At 44.9% G+C, this 15486-nt stretch overlaps 2 protein-coding genes across 2 annotated transcripts in view; both read left to right on the forward strand.

Moving 5' to 3' along the window:
• The window catches only part of LOC111064836 (connectin), a 143127-nt gene that overhangs the window by 63784 nt on the left and 63857 nt on the right, over positions 1-15486 (forward strand). Inside the window, exon 3 of the mRNA XM_041594061.1 lies at positions 4896-4981. The gene's annotated coding sequence lies outside the window, so the exon portion shown is untranslated. The remainder of the gene's footprint in view (positions 1-4895; positions 4982-15486) is intronic.
• Positions 11621-14323, forward strand: LOC111064835. The gene has a single exon (XM_022352638.2). It carries the CDS (start codon positions 11636-11638, stop codon positions 14279-14281), a length of 2646 nt encoding a protein of 881 aa, XP_022208330.2. The 5' UTR covers positions 11621-11635; the 3' UTR covers positions 14282-14323.

Genomic DNA, 15486 nt, shown 5'->3' on the forward strand with positions numbered 1-15486 from the left:
CTTTTTTGCATTTTTGACGCTACGCAGCGGATTATTAACTTATATGGAAAGCAAGCATCTCTCATTAATAATTTGCTTATAAAGTGAAATGGCAAAAGGGAAAGCGTACAAATACATACTCTGTCCGCTCTCTCTCTCTCTCTCTCTCTCTCTCCCGCTGCGTCAAAGATTAAACAAAAGGTCTTTTATGGCAATATATTTTGTATACACGATACTCAAGGGGTACTCTGGGGTATAATTGGTTTGTGTAGATGTATGGCACAGACAGAAGGAAGCGTTTTCTACACATTATACATTGATTAAGCCATATGGCCTATATATTCTTGATTAGGATAGCGAAATTCATCAAAAATTTGAAAGATTGAGTAAATCCACAAAACCAGAATCACGAACAATTGTCAACTAGACTGCCAAATCTGGAACCGATCGGATGCTTATTACGGCCAAAAAATATAAAACAAATGCCATTTTGGCTATTTAAATATTTAATGCTTCTGGTGTAGAATGAAAGTACATAATTACAGCGTATCTTAGAGTCGCGACCCTTGTTCACAAAACATTTCGACTGGGAATGTTACGCATACGCATAAACGTGCAAGTGGAGGTTCAGGCGAAATTAAATGACAAAAATAACATGTTCCCAGTCATCTTTCAAGGTTTTCCACTGGGGAATGAAATGTGGTGTGTGGATGGATGGATGGTGGCTAAGGGTCTCAGGACATACTCTCTGTTTTGGCAGGACACACAAACAGCAAGCGAAAGAGGAACAGAAAGCAAGACTATATTTTTCGCGTAATTTCACGTATTTTGTGCAAATACACTCGAATATGCCACAACAGCAACAAAAACAACACAGACTGAGAGACACACAAACAAAAACTGTGTTATTTTTTCTTGGCAGGCGTTTTATCTTTCCAAATCGAAATCTGCTTCTCTTTTCTGTTTCTCTTGCCTGTATTTCCTTCTCTGTCTCGCTCTTGCTTGTCTCTCTCTCTGTATCCCCCTGCTTTCTGAGGGGAAATTCTTCCTTCCAACAGCAAATGTTGGGGCATGGGCTGGCTGGTTCTCCTGTTTGTCAGTTTTTTTCCATAAAATTAAATTTTATTTATTCATACATTAAGAATGAATACAATATGAATACAAACGTCTGTCCGGCGATTGCCAGCGGTAAGCAGCAGATCCAAGGCAGGAGGCCTGCTGCCTGCCACATAAATAACGGGGAGAAATCTTTGATGGGTTAGGATGGATGTATCTTTAAGTCATATTTCGAAATACGAAATATTGCGAAATTCAGTTAATCTCAACTAATTGGCCCAAACACTCGAATCACCATTTTACTGCACAGTTTTCCTGCTTGTTTATCTGTAAACAAAATACCAGCAGTAAAAGAAAAGTGCAATATCATTTCTATTTGTTTTGGATGGGGAAAGCAAGCATCATCCTTTGGAATAAACATCCTTGGGAAGTGTACAAACAATGAGACAGCACTTTCAATAAATCAAGGGACGAGGAAGAGGCGCAGTGGATTTTGTGGGGATCTCTCTAAATGGATTAAAAAGCAATGCCGGAAACTAAATTGAATCCTAGACCAAGGAAGAAAGGTTTTTGCCTTCCATTTGGCTCTCCTCCCCACTTAAAATTTTACTATTCATTCGATGACTTCTTTTAAAGACCATCAACAACATTGTTTCGGGTTGTGTATTTCTGTGTATTTTCTGGAGACTCTCTCGAATTGTTTTTCAACGATGTCAAGTCTGAAAAGTGATTTGCCATAACGTGGGGCTCTCTCGCTCTTTATAGTCGTTAAAACACGACAACAAAGCAAAGAACTGTGGCATAAATCGAGGCGCTGTTGGCTGTTGGCTGGAGCTGGGGCTGCTAAACAGATTTTTATATCAGGCAAAGAAACACGAAACGGGGAATGTTCTACGCTCTGTGGAATACACAAACAATAGTGCGTAAAGATGGGCAAATTGTCTATTTAGAGCTACAACAGAAAAAAGGGATATACAACACAAGGTCAGGTCCGGTCCGCCCCCAACCTCCGGGCTTCTTGTTGCTCTTTTTTGCGTGTCTGCTGTGTCCATGTCCTGCCTAGTCCTTTGTCCTCTGTTTAGTCCTGGGCTCAACGAAGCTCAACATTTTATAGACCGATAGACAGAGACTCTGGATAATTTATGCGCCATAAAAATGAAATCGAATTGCAAGCCGTAGAGAGGCGAGGCGGTGGCTCTTCTTGGAAAAGAGAGTCATCAAGTGGCAATTTATGGTCGACTTGACCGCTTCACTGGCAAGCCAAAGGACCAACGAACAGGACCTCTACCTTTACCTGTATCTGTATCTGTGTCTAAACATATGTGTCAGTTAAACAAAACACTTGACGTTCATTTTATGCAAATTAAACAGCAGCGCATAGCACCCAAAAAAGTTCTAGCATAAATTTCCCTAAAATGCTGAAAAATAAATTAAATTAAATGAAGTTGAAAACTGCGACAAAGCAATGTTACCCCCACCCAACCCAAAACCATAAATTTCCTTGTTTTAGAGGGTGTCAGAGCGCGCAGAACCGTGAACGAAAAATATTTGTTTATAGCGCAAAACGGGAGTGGAAAATTTTAACATAAAATATCTGTAGTACCAGAAATTGCAATGAAAATATTTGTGCTGCAGGGACAATTTTTGGTGTAATCAAATTAAGGTGCAACTTTGGCTGGCAGTATGCATCTGTCAGATACTTATTAGCAAAGTTTGGCTATGCTGCAACAAAGGCTCTGGAAAGAGGGTGGCGGGAAATTAGTTTTGGGGCAACGTAAGGAAAACCCCATATTCCACAATTTTGATTGAAATTGAAACGCAGCAGAAAGAGACAGGCAGACAGAATGAGAGATGGAGAGAGAAAGAGAGAGGGAGTGCCATGGGAATATAGGAATTTAATTGAAAGATAGTTCTTCGATATGAAATTGCTAAGAAATCCTCGCACGGAGAGACGTGATCTCGTTTCCCAATGCATTCTGATGCTGCTTTTGCTGCTGCTGCTTCTGCTGTCATTGTCTTCGCGGTGTCTCGCCGCAGTCGAAGGCGAGAGAGGTGACGTGACTTGAACTCGAACGTGCCCCATATTAGCGGCAATGGCATCCAGTTCGGGGTGGCTGCATCCAACGTAAACATAATCATCATCATGCATGCGGCAACCTACATATACACACATACACACACACCCATTCTCTAAAGCAATTCCATTGCCAATCCCATTCGTTGTCGCATGAAAAGTGGAAAATCGGGTTAACAGTGCCAAAAATGCAGACAACAGCAGCAGCAGCAGCAGCTCTGGCTGCGGTTCCCGATAAATCAGCAACAATACATTCCCTAACCTCCAACAGTCGCTTCCCCCTTCTCTTTTCCCCCCAACCCCCTCTCAATGCCATTGCCATTTCTATGGATGGCATAGCAGCGCTCAGGTTAGATCGCAGTTTTGTTCGCGCACAAAAATAGATTTAAAATTTATAAATTATGAGCATTTGTTGCAGCAAATTGAAATGTTACGTCTGCAGCGCGCATGATGATGCCTCCGATGGATGTGTCAGAAGCTTTAAAATGCACCATGCATTTCCCCAGATAAATCTTTAATTTGTCAGGAATTAAATTCGTATTTGAATCGTATGGCAAAAGGAACGGAAGGAGAATGCGTGTCCGCATAAATGAAAAGAAGCTGTGAAAGGATTAAGCAAAAGATAAGCCCATTGGCATCGGGAAGCTATGGTGCATTAATGAGCAAAGAAAGGGAAACAAACAGACAGAGAGAGAGGGAGAAATGTGACAGATCTTGGGTACAGTGGTGGTCAAGTCAACAAACGGACTGTGCACCTATCTTTCTGTCAGGGGGCCTACATGAGGTGGATCGAAGGAACCCCCTCCCCTGTCTGTCCAGCAAACCGCAACACTCGGAATCTCTTCGGTAGATCTTCTTCTTCCACTTTAATTCGATGCATTTCTTTGGGAATTATTCTACGAATTCATTTTGAAATTAAAATTTCTTTAAACTTTAAAACCATTTCAAATGTTAAATGCATTTAGATGGAATATTTGCTAATTGAATTTGAGTTTCTGCCACTCAATTTAGATGTTATGCCATAATTATCATTCAATTAACCAAAGTCCAATAAATTTTATTCAATAATACATACGAGTGTATTTCAAACCATAAATAAAGCAAACAAACGGAAAAACACTTCATTCGAAATTCGATTTTAAGCTAATTGAGTAAATCCATGTCCAAATTAAAATTTTAGGCAAATGTTTGCCATGGTTGCGGCGCTTTTTGCATCTTAAAAAGTATTGACAATTTAATTTAGAATATAGAGAAATGTGTGTTGTTTACTCTCTATCTCTCTTTCTCTGTCTCTCACTCGCTGGCAGCATAAATCATTGGCTTAGTTTATTTCAAGTTCCCAAACACCCACCAACCACACTCTTTTGGGCACCACTGAAAAATACGAAATACCGCACATTCGGCCATTTGGGATGATTTTATGGCAACGAATGGAAACCATTTTCATATTCATGCTCGTATATCAAAAACCATTTTCAGAAATGTCTGTGCATCGGTTGTCGGTGCTTTTGCGGTGGCCAAAAGCATAATAAAATGCAGATAACGGCAATCAAATTTACTGGGCTAACGGGATCTAGATGGAAACCCCCCCCCCCCGCCCACCACACAAATGCTGCAAGCGATAGCTCCACCTCGTTTATGAAGAGAGCAAAAAATCGAATAAAAATATTTCAATAATTTCCCATACAAACAAACGAGCCAATTAATTAAGAAAATATTTATAGCCCCACAAACATCTCGTATATCTTGCAGTTTTTCTATATTCTTCATGTTTTTCTCATTACAGACATTCTCCTCCTGTCGACTGACCACTATAATATTTTTGGAATGTTCCCAGAGCGCCGCATTCTGCTTTAAGCATCAGACTATAAGGTTTGCTGAATTCTTTTTTTTCTAATTAATTTTTAAGACATTTAAAGGGCTAGTAGCAGCAAATCTGCCCCCGTTTTTTTTATTATGCGTTGTATTTATGCTAATCAAACAGAATCCTGACCTCAGGCAAAAGTACGCCTCAAAATCAGTAAAAGACAAACAAATCCAGGGACGACCGACCAACGACTTTTGGGACACTTGGCAGCATGTACCACAGACTTGGGTTGGATTTGTTGTTGTTGCCCCTGGTCCAGTGGCAGCCACTCACCCTGGGGGCCTTAGGCCGTGTTCTCAGACGAAGGCAAGTTCGTTGTCGAACTGAACTGAACTGCTGCTGCCTTCTGCTTGTTTATAAAAATAATTAAGAAATATTTTCATGTTTTATAACTTTTCAGTGCTGTTGCGAAAAACTTTTTAAATAGACAAACTTTTGTTGCCGCCGCCGCCGCTGCCGCCGTTGCTTGTTTACTTACTTACAAAATGTTGCTGCTCGCAAAACTCCTGTCCTGCCCGCTGCCCCCGTTCGCGTATCCGTATCCGTATCTGATGGATACATTTGAAAAATCTCGAAACAGCTAACAACATACTTCATTATAATATTTTCACTTTCAACTTGCGCCAGCCAAGTGTCCGCCGCCGCTCATGCCGCCCATGCCGCCCATGCCACTCTCACTCTCTCTCCGCTCTCTGCTCTGGACAACCACTTTTCGCTCCCCTGTTTCGCTCTGTTTTGCCCTGTTTCTGCCCTTGTTATTGTTCTCGGTCGTGGCTCTGTTTCTGGGCCCCCTAAGGCTATGCCATTGACGTTACCATCTGGGGGGGTGGGGATGAGTGGTTCCCTTGACAAAATGTCTAATTTCCGTGCAGGAAAGCAAGAAATTACTTTATGGTTTGTTAATAGCAGGCGCCATAAAGCGGATCCTCTGCCAAAAGCTTTCTCTGGGCTTAAATGTTGTGACATATTTTGCTTAAGATTCTTTCCGGCCGCCGGCCAAGTTACAGAGCACAGAGCAGAGCCATTTGCCTACGAGAGGATACGAGTCCTGTTTAATGGGAATTTAAACGGTAACAATTACAGTTTTCCAGAGGGTGGGCTAGCCACCCCACCTGTCAAGTCAATGAAACTTTCGGCCACTGCGCTATTGAAATTTTTAGCGAGTACGGTCGAAATGACACCTGGTCCTGCGACAGAGAGAAACAGAGAGAGAGAGAGAGAGAGATAGGTACTGTGCACTGCGGGGAACAAAAGTTTAGCTCAACAGGAGTAGGGCTTCTTGGATACCAATGACACCCTCAAGCATCCATGGAATTTCATCATTTTTTTTTTGCCCTCCCCTGTCCACAGAGTTCTGTTGTCGGAATGGGCGTGAATCCGTGGGTGGTCCCATTTTTATTTCTTCGTTTCTTTTTATTTGCTTTTAGTTTTGTATATATTTATGCATGTAAAAAGCAAAGATAACTTTTGGCTAGACGCAAGTATAACATTTTGTACGAGTGGCGCCCCCCCAGATAGATCCCATAGGCAAGGATTATGTACAACGTTTCCCTAGAACAGAAAGGTAACATTATATTTTGGTTTTGTTTGTTTTTTAAGGGAAAGTTATATTTAAATAGTAAGTACTTTCTGTTGTTGTTGTTGTTTTTTGGGGAAAAGTGGCTTAGTTCTAGTAGCTTTGAAGACCGCTCCAATTCCAATTATCTGTGGGTTCCCGTTCCCCCACACAACCCTCTTATGGCCAGCCTAGCCCTTTGCTGTCAGCGTCTGTCTGTATGTCTGTCTGTCTGTCTGGGCGGCCTGCAAAATATTTCCGCCCTTTTGCGACGATACAAGTTTTTGCATTGCCCACATATTTGTACCCTTACATATGCGGGAGCAGGGTATTGCGATTCTGTTAAAATGTTTGCAGCACATAAAAGGTGGGAGGGGGGAAGCAAAGCAGAGAGACAAATATGCCCAATGACTAGAGTAACTGCAGTACCAGCGATCACTCTAGGCACTGCAGCTCGGTTGTTTTTTGTATTCCTTCATTCCACTCTTCAATCGATCGTCGAACAGGGAGAGAGAGAAAAAGTCAGAGCAAGCTTTTTGCTTGCAGTCGACTAAATTGCCGAGAGCAGGTAGTCGTCCCATCAAGCAAGAACACGCAGAGATCTGCAGATAAGCCGAAGCGAAGCCAGCGACAAATGTAAATAACAGAAATAATTTAGCATTGACTGCAGTGTCTTGCTTGCAGAAAGAGATCTCTCTACTCTTTTTACTTATGCATAAAAATAAGTAAAAACAATCGATCTTTAAGGGTATCTAAAACGTTATATAAAAGTCTTGGGTGTAAGCTAGAATTTTTTCATGTTTTTTGTGCGTTTGTTTGGGGACTGTGGAATTTTTCTGTCTTTTGTTTGTTGGTGCGGGGTGTGCCTTGTGGTGTGCTGTGGTGTGGCCGCCTAAGCTCCGCTTGTAGTACGAGTATTTGCCAATTTTGTGTCTGCTGGCCGCAACAGGAACATCAGAAGCAGCAGCAGCAAAATCTACAAACAAGCAGAACAGAACAGAAAACTGCAGAGGGCCTCGGGGCCAGAGAAGAAACTAATTTCTTGCCGGGATTTTGCCTTCTTTTGTATCGTTTCTCTCTGTGTGTTTGTGCCCCGCGGCAGAGTTAAGTTTGTATCCCCCCCGCATTTACCCATTGTTGTGGAGGGTTTTACTCCAGTTTTTCCTTGTTTGTTGCTTGTTAGCAGCCAACCAGTCGGCCATTTGCCTTGAATGCCATTTCCTGTTGCCCATTTTTTGGCATCGACTAAGGGATACGGACTACAACGGGACTGTGTGTGTGTGTGTGTGTGTGGCCGCCTCGGGGCGAAATATTTAAATTATTATTTCGTCTGCTGCCGAAGAAAAGTAAATTTGATTAGGAAAATAAATGCTGCCCTTGGGAACTCGACAACGGCTACCTGCACAACGTGGATTGGGGGAAAAATGTCATTGGGTCGGGGGGTAGAACAAAAAGATTTCCATCTGCTGATGATGCAGTTTTCTTGTTAATTAGTTGCAGTCGGTTTTATGCTCCGCGTAATTTGTGGCATGTGTTCGAGATCCCATCAGTTGTTCGGGCTCCCCTCCATCTCCTGCTCATTCTCTCTGCTCTACCGTAAAGTTCATGGAGCCATCAGGGAGCAGTGTCTGGCAGGGGTCAGGGCTGGGGCTGTGGCTGGGGCTGTGCGGGGGAATATTCAATATAATTCACATTCAATTTCCATTTCCAATCTGCGGTGCGGGATGTGTGGCATCGCCCGAGGGCATCATCACATGTGTTTGTGCCGCAGTCCAGATGCCATCAAATGCAGCAGGGGCATGCATCACACCACCCACACCCACACGCAGCATGAGGCATGAGGCATATGCCTCGTAATCAACCCCTTGTTGCTGCTGCTGCTGATGATTCTTCTGGTGTTATGTTCTCTCTCTCTCTTTGGCTCTGCTTGTAAACAAAACATTCATCAAAATTTTATACACTCAACATGTGCCACGCCTGGCTGCATGCCCCAACCATACCCCATGCCCCATGCCCAACCAGACAGCCCTCGGGGGCCTGACAATATTTGTTTGTGTTTTCGGTTGTTGTTGCTGTTGCTTCTGGCTTCGATTTTTGAATGTTCTTTGAAAAATCACAACTAATTAACTTTGCCGTTAGCTTCTACTGCTGCCACACCTTCCCCTGCTGATTCCCCTGTTCCACCTTCTGCCTCTGCTGCTGCTGCTACTGCTGCTGTCCAGATGTGGACCGTTCCGGAAAACAGTCTATAAATAGCAAGACGTGCAGCTCGGTGCTAAAGGTAGTTCTGTCGACATCCGGTCGTTTGATAAGATATCTCTCTCTCTCTCTCTCCGTGCTAAATGAGCCTCATCATCCCCAGCCATCACACTGAGGTGAGGCCCCCTTCTCCTACCATCAAACAGAGATGAGATTTAGTGTGGCTCTAGCAGAGGTGTGTGGACTTATGTAAATATCTAACAGAGGGGGAAAAGCAATGAACTTTGGCTTCGGTTTGTAGATGAATATAATGGGGGAAATCCTTATGGATTTATGGGATCTATGAGAAGTTCGTTTCGGTGGGAAAAAGGGGTTCCCATGATTTGTTGAAAATTTAAGGAATTGCAGATCTCATTTCCTTGTGAACTGCTTTTTGCCATTGCCTTTGCCGTCATATAATGTGCTGTAAACTACGAGGAATGTATCAAGGGATGACTGATAAGGAATCTGCCCTAAATCACCGCTAAACGTTCGATGATTGATAAGGAAAACCACGCTAAAAGAGGAGTGATTAATGAGAAATCTAATAAGAAATCTAAATGTGAGCTAATTGATCTGTTAAATGGTCGATGGCTGATAGCAAATCTTACCGAAATGGTGGAGGATATGGCTGCTTAGCCTTTGGGATCCCATATTCGCTTTCTGCATTCGTCCTTCTGCAAAGAAAGCTTCAACATTCGGTTTCTAAGGCCTTCTAAATATAAATTTCCAAGGCTCTCCAGAGATCTATAAAATTTCTTCAATTGTTATGCCTAGAAAAACTTCCAATTGCAGATATTTCTTTGCCCTTCAGTTCCCAAAAAATATCCCTTTTCTTTAGTTTTGTGTTTTTTTAGCAGAAACTTTCCTTTAATGTTGCATACTTCAGAGCTGTTTCTTTTTTCCAATCGACTTTCAGCTTATTTTATGAAGAAAACTTTTGTTTAATTGAAAAAATCGAGAGAGAGATAGAGAGAAGAGGAACAGAGAGACTGAGAGAAGAGAGAGAAGAGAAGATAAAGGGGGAACAAAAGTTTAAAAAAATGGGTTAATTTTTTTGCATTTCTGCGGCTGTGGCTGTCGACTGTCGACTGTGATTGGAGGAGGCTGCTGCCTGGCGCTGCTGATTGTTTCCCGGCGACTGGCTTTCCATTGTGTTGCAACTTCTGCAAGAACTGTCGATGAGCGGGTAAATTGTTGGCAAGTTTTTGCACCACTACCTCTGCAGCTCCGCGAAGCTGTCTCCGGCGGAGACAATGAAGGTATTTATTAAAACAAACTTGGGTCGACGCAGCCGGCCTTGGGGGGCGAAAGTTTAGCCGCAGTTTGGGGCAATTCTCTCAGAGTCGGAGTCGAAGTCGGAGTCGTTGTCTCGGTGCCAGCGGCAGGCGCATAAATGTCACTTACGCGCTTCTTGACACTGCTCCACACCCCCCAATGCGGCAGGCAGCAGCGGCAGCACCAACGCCAAAGCCATTGTGAGGCATCAGCCATTGAGAGAATTGCGAAAGTGACAATTTCGACAGCCACCAGCTGGGTAGGTATCCTGGGTGTCCTGTCCCTCCGTTGGGTGATGCAGAGGCGTCGTCCTCGTCGTCCTCGTCGTCCTCGTCGTCCTCGTCGTCTTCGTCTGGCCAAAGTGTAAGTGCAAATTCAGTTTTGGTTTAATTTCGACAGGCTGTGGTCGGTCGCTCCTTCGGTAGCCCCCCTCACTGCAGCAAGCAGCAGTCGACTGCAGGCAACAGCAAAGTCTTTTTCCATTGACCAAAAGCTGTCAACAGAGTGCTTGCTCCAGTGTCCTGTCTCTGTCTCTGCTGCTCCTGCTGCTCCTGACCTCTCCAGCCTCCTCGTCAGCTGCGATCTTTATTAAGTTTTCGCTTACTTTTCGCCAAGTGCGACGGAAAGTTTCTGGTCGTGTCTCTTTTTCGTTCTTTTTGCCTCACGCCTTCCAAACTGAGTTTTTTCTTGTTTTGCCACATTTCGGCTTTTGTTTTCTGGTTAAGATTGCAAATCTGTCCATTCCATAAAGTCGAACACCCCCTGGGCACCCCTCTCAACCCACTCAGCCCTCTCACCCCTTTATCCCATGCCCCTCAATAGCCATTTTCATTTGTGTGGCAACTTTCTTTCTTGTCTTTCTCTCGTTTGCAAAAATTTGTTGTTTATTTCTTTTTGGTTAAAGAAGTTTTCATTGGTGGCAAATTAATATTTTCGAAAAAGTTTTTGGACTACAAATAATTTAATGCACAGCTACTGTGGGAGAGAGGGAGAGCAGGAGTGCAGAGCCATGGCGGAAGGGAGGGGAACAGAAGTGCACAGACACTGTGGAAGAGAGAAACAAGACTGCAGGGGAACAGTGTGAGAGATTGGAACAAGGGTGCACAGCAACTGCGGATCAGACGATCCCTAATGTACAGGTCCTGCACGACTTCCCCTCCCCCCTAAGAGCTATTGAATATTTTGGTATTTATCTTGTCAGAACAATAAAATACGGCAAATATACACAGGAATGACATGTGTACGAGACATGTGGCGACGGAAGAAAGGAAGGAAGAAGCATGCAGCAGAGTCCTGTGTAATGTGGGTCACTGTGTGTGGAGAGGCCTGGACTGGAGCTGCATGCCAAAGGAATTTACATGCTCGAACATTCCCATTGAAGCATTTTGTAAGCCATTGGAAAATTGACATAAGCTGCTTGTGCTCCTCCTCTCGTTTCTCTGTTCCTCTCGCCTCTGGCACACTTTTCTCCTGCTTCAAATACAAGTATTTGCTCCCGGAGCAAGCGTCTCCTTATCCTGCTATCAATTCTCGAGACGTACGTTCATATATAAAATATATATCGCTGCGTTAAAAAAAAGCGAAAATTATGCTAGAAGCAGAAACAGAGTCAGAGACACAGTCTGAAACAGAGACAGGGACAGAGGAGGAGCAGCTGCGGCTCAACCAGAGCATTGACCGCCATGTGCCACAATTGGTGCAACTGCTGCTGGGAATTCCGGATGAATCGACAGGCAACTCGGCCAACTACGAACAGTTTGTGGCATCTGCCAAACAGACGCTAGCGGTGGCTCATTACTTCGGTGAGCAATCGGCGGATGATGTGAAGGCAAAACTGTCGGAATTTATGCTGCAACTGCATCTCCGGGGGCATGAAAACATTGCCAAAGCCATTGAAAAGCATACCAAAACGGTGCTGACAGACCCCTGGCTGGAAGAACACCCAGTGAAGGAATTCCAGTGTCGTCTGATCGAATTTTATTTATCCATTAGCAACTTGAAGGATGAGCTGTGCCCGGAGGAGGACACAAGGGCACGCGAGAATCTAGTGAATCGGTACATGGAAGCCTCAAGGAATGGGGATCTAGATTTTGAAATAGATTCTGATACAGATTCGAACGTAGCGAACTCCAACCTGTTCGGAAGTGATCTGCGACAGGAAGAAGTGGACGCTGCTGTCGTCAGTCCTCGCTCACTGCCGGAAGTCAATCCTTGCCCGGAGGCGATACTCCAGGAACGTTGCAATTGTGGGGGGGAATTCCTACATCGCTCCTTTGCCACCGACTATGGGGGATATCTCTATGAAAAGCTGCTACTGCTGTATGTGGAGAAGCCCATGGACGAGAAGAAGCTGCTGCTGCGAGAGCTGCTCGTCATGTTCTTTTTGCCCCATAATTGCATTTACTTCGTGATGGTCGATCAGCGCATTCAGCTGCGTATAGATGCACCACAGATCGTACAGATGGTGTCGCTTAAGCCCATACTGGAGTCCCTGTGGCAGATGCAACAGCTGCGGCGGTTCATCGATCGCTGCCTGAACATGCAACGTAGCTGCGATCGCTTGCAGACGTTTATTTGCTTTGCCCAAGGACTGGAGAGGCTGCTGCTGCCCGTGATGCAATTTCTGGTGGACTACGATCGTCGCGTGCGTGAGGACACGGACGTAACCAATGTGCAACACTTTCTGTGTAGCTCAGCGTCGCCCATGGAGCGTATTCAGCTGCTGGCTGACATGCTGCCACGTGACCTAAAACTGGACACGGAACCGCCAGACGTTTGCTGTCTGAAACTTTTGGGGCAGCTCCACGACCTCAGCTCAAAGCCGCAGACGGCGGTGGCTAACATTCCGAGCAATCATGCCGCATTGGCTGCCACATTGTTGCTTCACTCGCTGGAGGGTTATTGCCGCATTCTGGACACTTGGTGGCAGACGGGCGACTTTCGGGACCACAGTGGAGAGCTTCCTTATAGGCAGCAATACCTGGATGGCATGACGAGCTTCATGCCACGTGAATTGGATCGCAAGAGTCGCTCGTGTGTGCGTTTCATCGACCGCCATGTGCGGCAGGCGGCACCGTTTGTGGCCACCCTGTGCGACACGCAACGCAACGAAGATTTTGTCACAACGCACAAATCTCTCTTCAAGGTGAGTCTGTATCACGAGTTCGTGTCGACGTTCCTGTCCGAGTTGTGGGACTACCATGTGCGGTGTTACGTCCATCCGCGTTCCCAATTCGCCCTACCGATGCTGGAGCAGCTTGTCATTGCCTACCACAAGGACATGCAGGGCCATATGGATCATCCTTCGATCCATGATATACTGGAGAGTGTCCTGGCCTGTGCCGCATATGTGCCACTGCCGGAGATTATCCAGCAAACCCTGAAGCAACTGCTGCACAAGCGGCTGCTGCTGGTGCGCTGCTACACGCAGCATCTGCTGCAGAAGGAGCTGCATCTCCAGGACAAGCTACAGTGCCTGGTGGGTGTATGCATGGGGGATGTGGCCAGGCATCAGCAGAAGTACGAGAGATTCTTTGAGCTCCTGGAGGATAATCAACTCCCTGAAGCATCGTGGAAGCTGAAGGATATCTTTGAGGAAATGTATTCACAATTTTCCAGTATGATTTTTGTGGATTTACCAGGCTCCAACCTGGCGGAGATCTCCCTTAAAGTACCCAATGACAAGATCCTGCAGCGTGTGGTGACGCCGCCGCTAATGGAGCTCCTGAACATATCCTTTCGCCTGAATCTGCGCATGCATCAGGCGCAATGGATGCTCGCCGCTTTGCCACAGCTGCCAGAAGCAAAGGCCGAACGACCGATTCAAGTTCTGGTGGCTGTCAAAAACATACTTGCCTTCAACCTCCGGCATCCGGGGAAGCCCGACATGGCGCAGAAGATACACAGCAGCTATCTGAAGGCCTTACAGAAACCCTTCGCAAACCTCGAGGATCTGCGTCTGTCCAGCCACAAGTTTGCACAACGAATGTCGGAACTGCTTTCCCAATCGACCGCCGAGGGCGATCCCGAAGAGATTCTTGCCTGGGCGCAGCTCCTGAAGAAGCTCTGGCTGCGTACGTTGGATTTACTGGACGATGGCAATGCTTTTGTGGCCTGCCCGGCGGCATCTCCATGCTTCCAATTGGACTACAAATTGCTGGATGAGCGCTACTTGCAGACCATTCTGCGCCGCTGCTGTGCCATGACAATGGTGGCAATATTGCAACAAAAATAGATCCAAAATACACTTTTATTGGATACTATAAATAAGCGCGGAAACACGGGCAAATTTGAAGCCTTGTTTTTGGTTTGGACTTTGATTTTGATTGTTGCATGAATGCCCCAAAATGTTGCCCAAAATTGAAACTTAAAGTTGAAATTATAAACACAATTTTGTCTCTTCTTTTCTTTTATTTCACGCTTTTCTGCTGCGTTACTCATTCACTCTTTGTATCCCTCAGATACATTTTCACTTTTGACGCTGATTTGTTGCTTAATCGTTTATTTGTTTCGCCCCTTTCCCACACCGAAACACATTTTTATCAATTTCGAATCGAGAGGGTCGTCCCACCCATGGACGACAAAAACCGCAAATTAAATCGCTTTCGGGTGCTGGCAAAATTTATTTCTAGCGCGTGGTAAAAGCCGCAATCCCCACACGCACTCCGCACAACACACACACACATACATGAGTGAAAAAAATGTGCAAAAAATTAGAGAATGGCAAAGCCAATGCCAAATCACAGCCAAAACGCTGCAGCGTTTGCCAGCAACCGAAATTATTCTGTGGATTTTGCGGCCTCGGCGGTTGGACAAGAGGAGAGAACAGGTCCCCTGCCCACGGGGTAGGCGGGGTGGGCGACAGGCGGTGCACGTTCACACTCTTGGCCATAAATTGCACCAACGCCTTGTTGGCCAATAAATACTAAAGTCTTGATATGCTGCACTGTGGCAAACATCGGTGTTGTGGCGCCAAGTGCCATAAAGTTGTTGTTGTTCCGGGTGGGCAGGGGCAGGGGCAGGCATCGGCTCGGCTAATTAAAGTTTGTGCCGCATTTTCAAATTAAAAATTGTTAATTTGTGTCCAGATTTTCCTCAGCAGAGTTGGCCAGCGACATTTGGATACCCTTTTTTGGACTATGTGAGATTTTTTTTTCATGGGAGCATGGGAACTGATGCGGGTACTATGAGTTTAAGGCATTTTTGAAGAGCTGTAGAGACGTTTTATATTGTTCATATATTCTTGTCAGAAAGTCGAATTTGAAGAGCTAAACCCATTAAGATCAAAGCACTAGAAGCTTGCAAAACCTTTTTGTTTTCTAAAGGTAATCCAAGGTAAAGGTAAAGAAGAGCTGCAATGTGTTTCATTTAGAAATATTAGATTTGTTGAAACAAAACTTATAAAGAATGATTATATTATAATGCAGATTTGCATTCCAA

This window comes from Drosophila obscura, unplaced genomic scaffold (assembly GCF_018151105.1).
Source record: "Drosophila obscura isolate BZ-5 IFL unplaced genomic scaffold, ASM1815110v1 contig_208, whole genome shotgun sequence".
NCBI classification, from domain to species: Eukaryota; Metazoa; Arthropoda; class Insecta; order Diptera; family Drosophilidae; genus Drosophila; species Drosophila obscura.

Coding starts and splice junctions, on each gene's coding strand:
- LOC111064835 (XM_022352638.2), top strand. CDS start 11,636: ATGCTAGAAGCAGAAACAGAGTCAGAGACACAGTCTGAAACAGAGACA.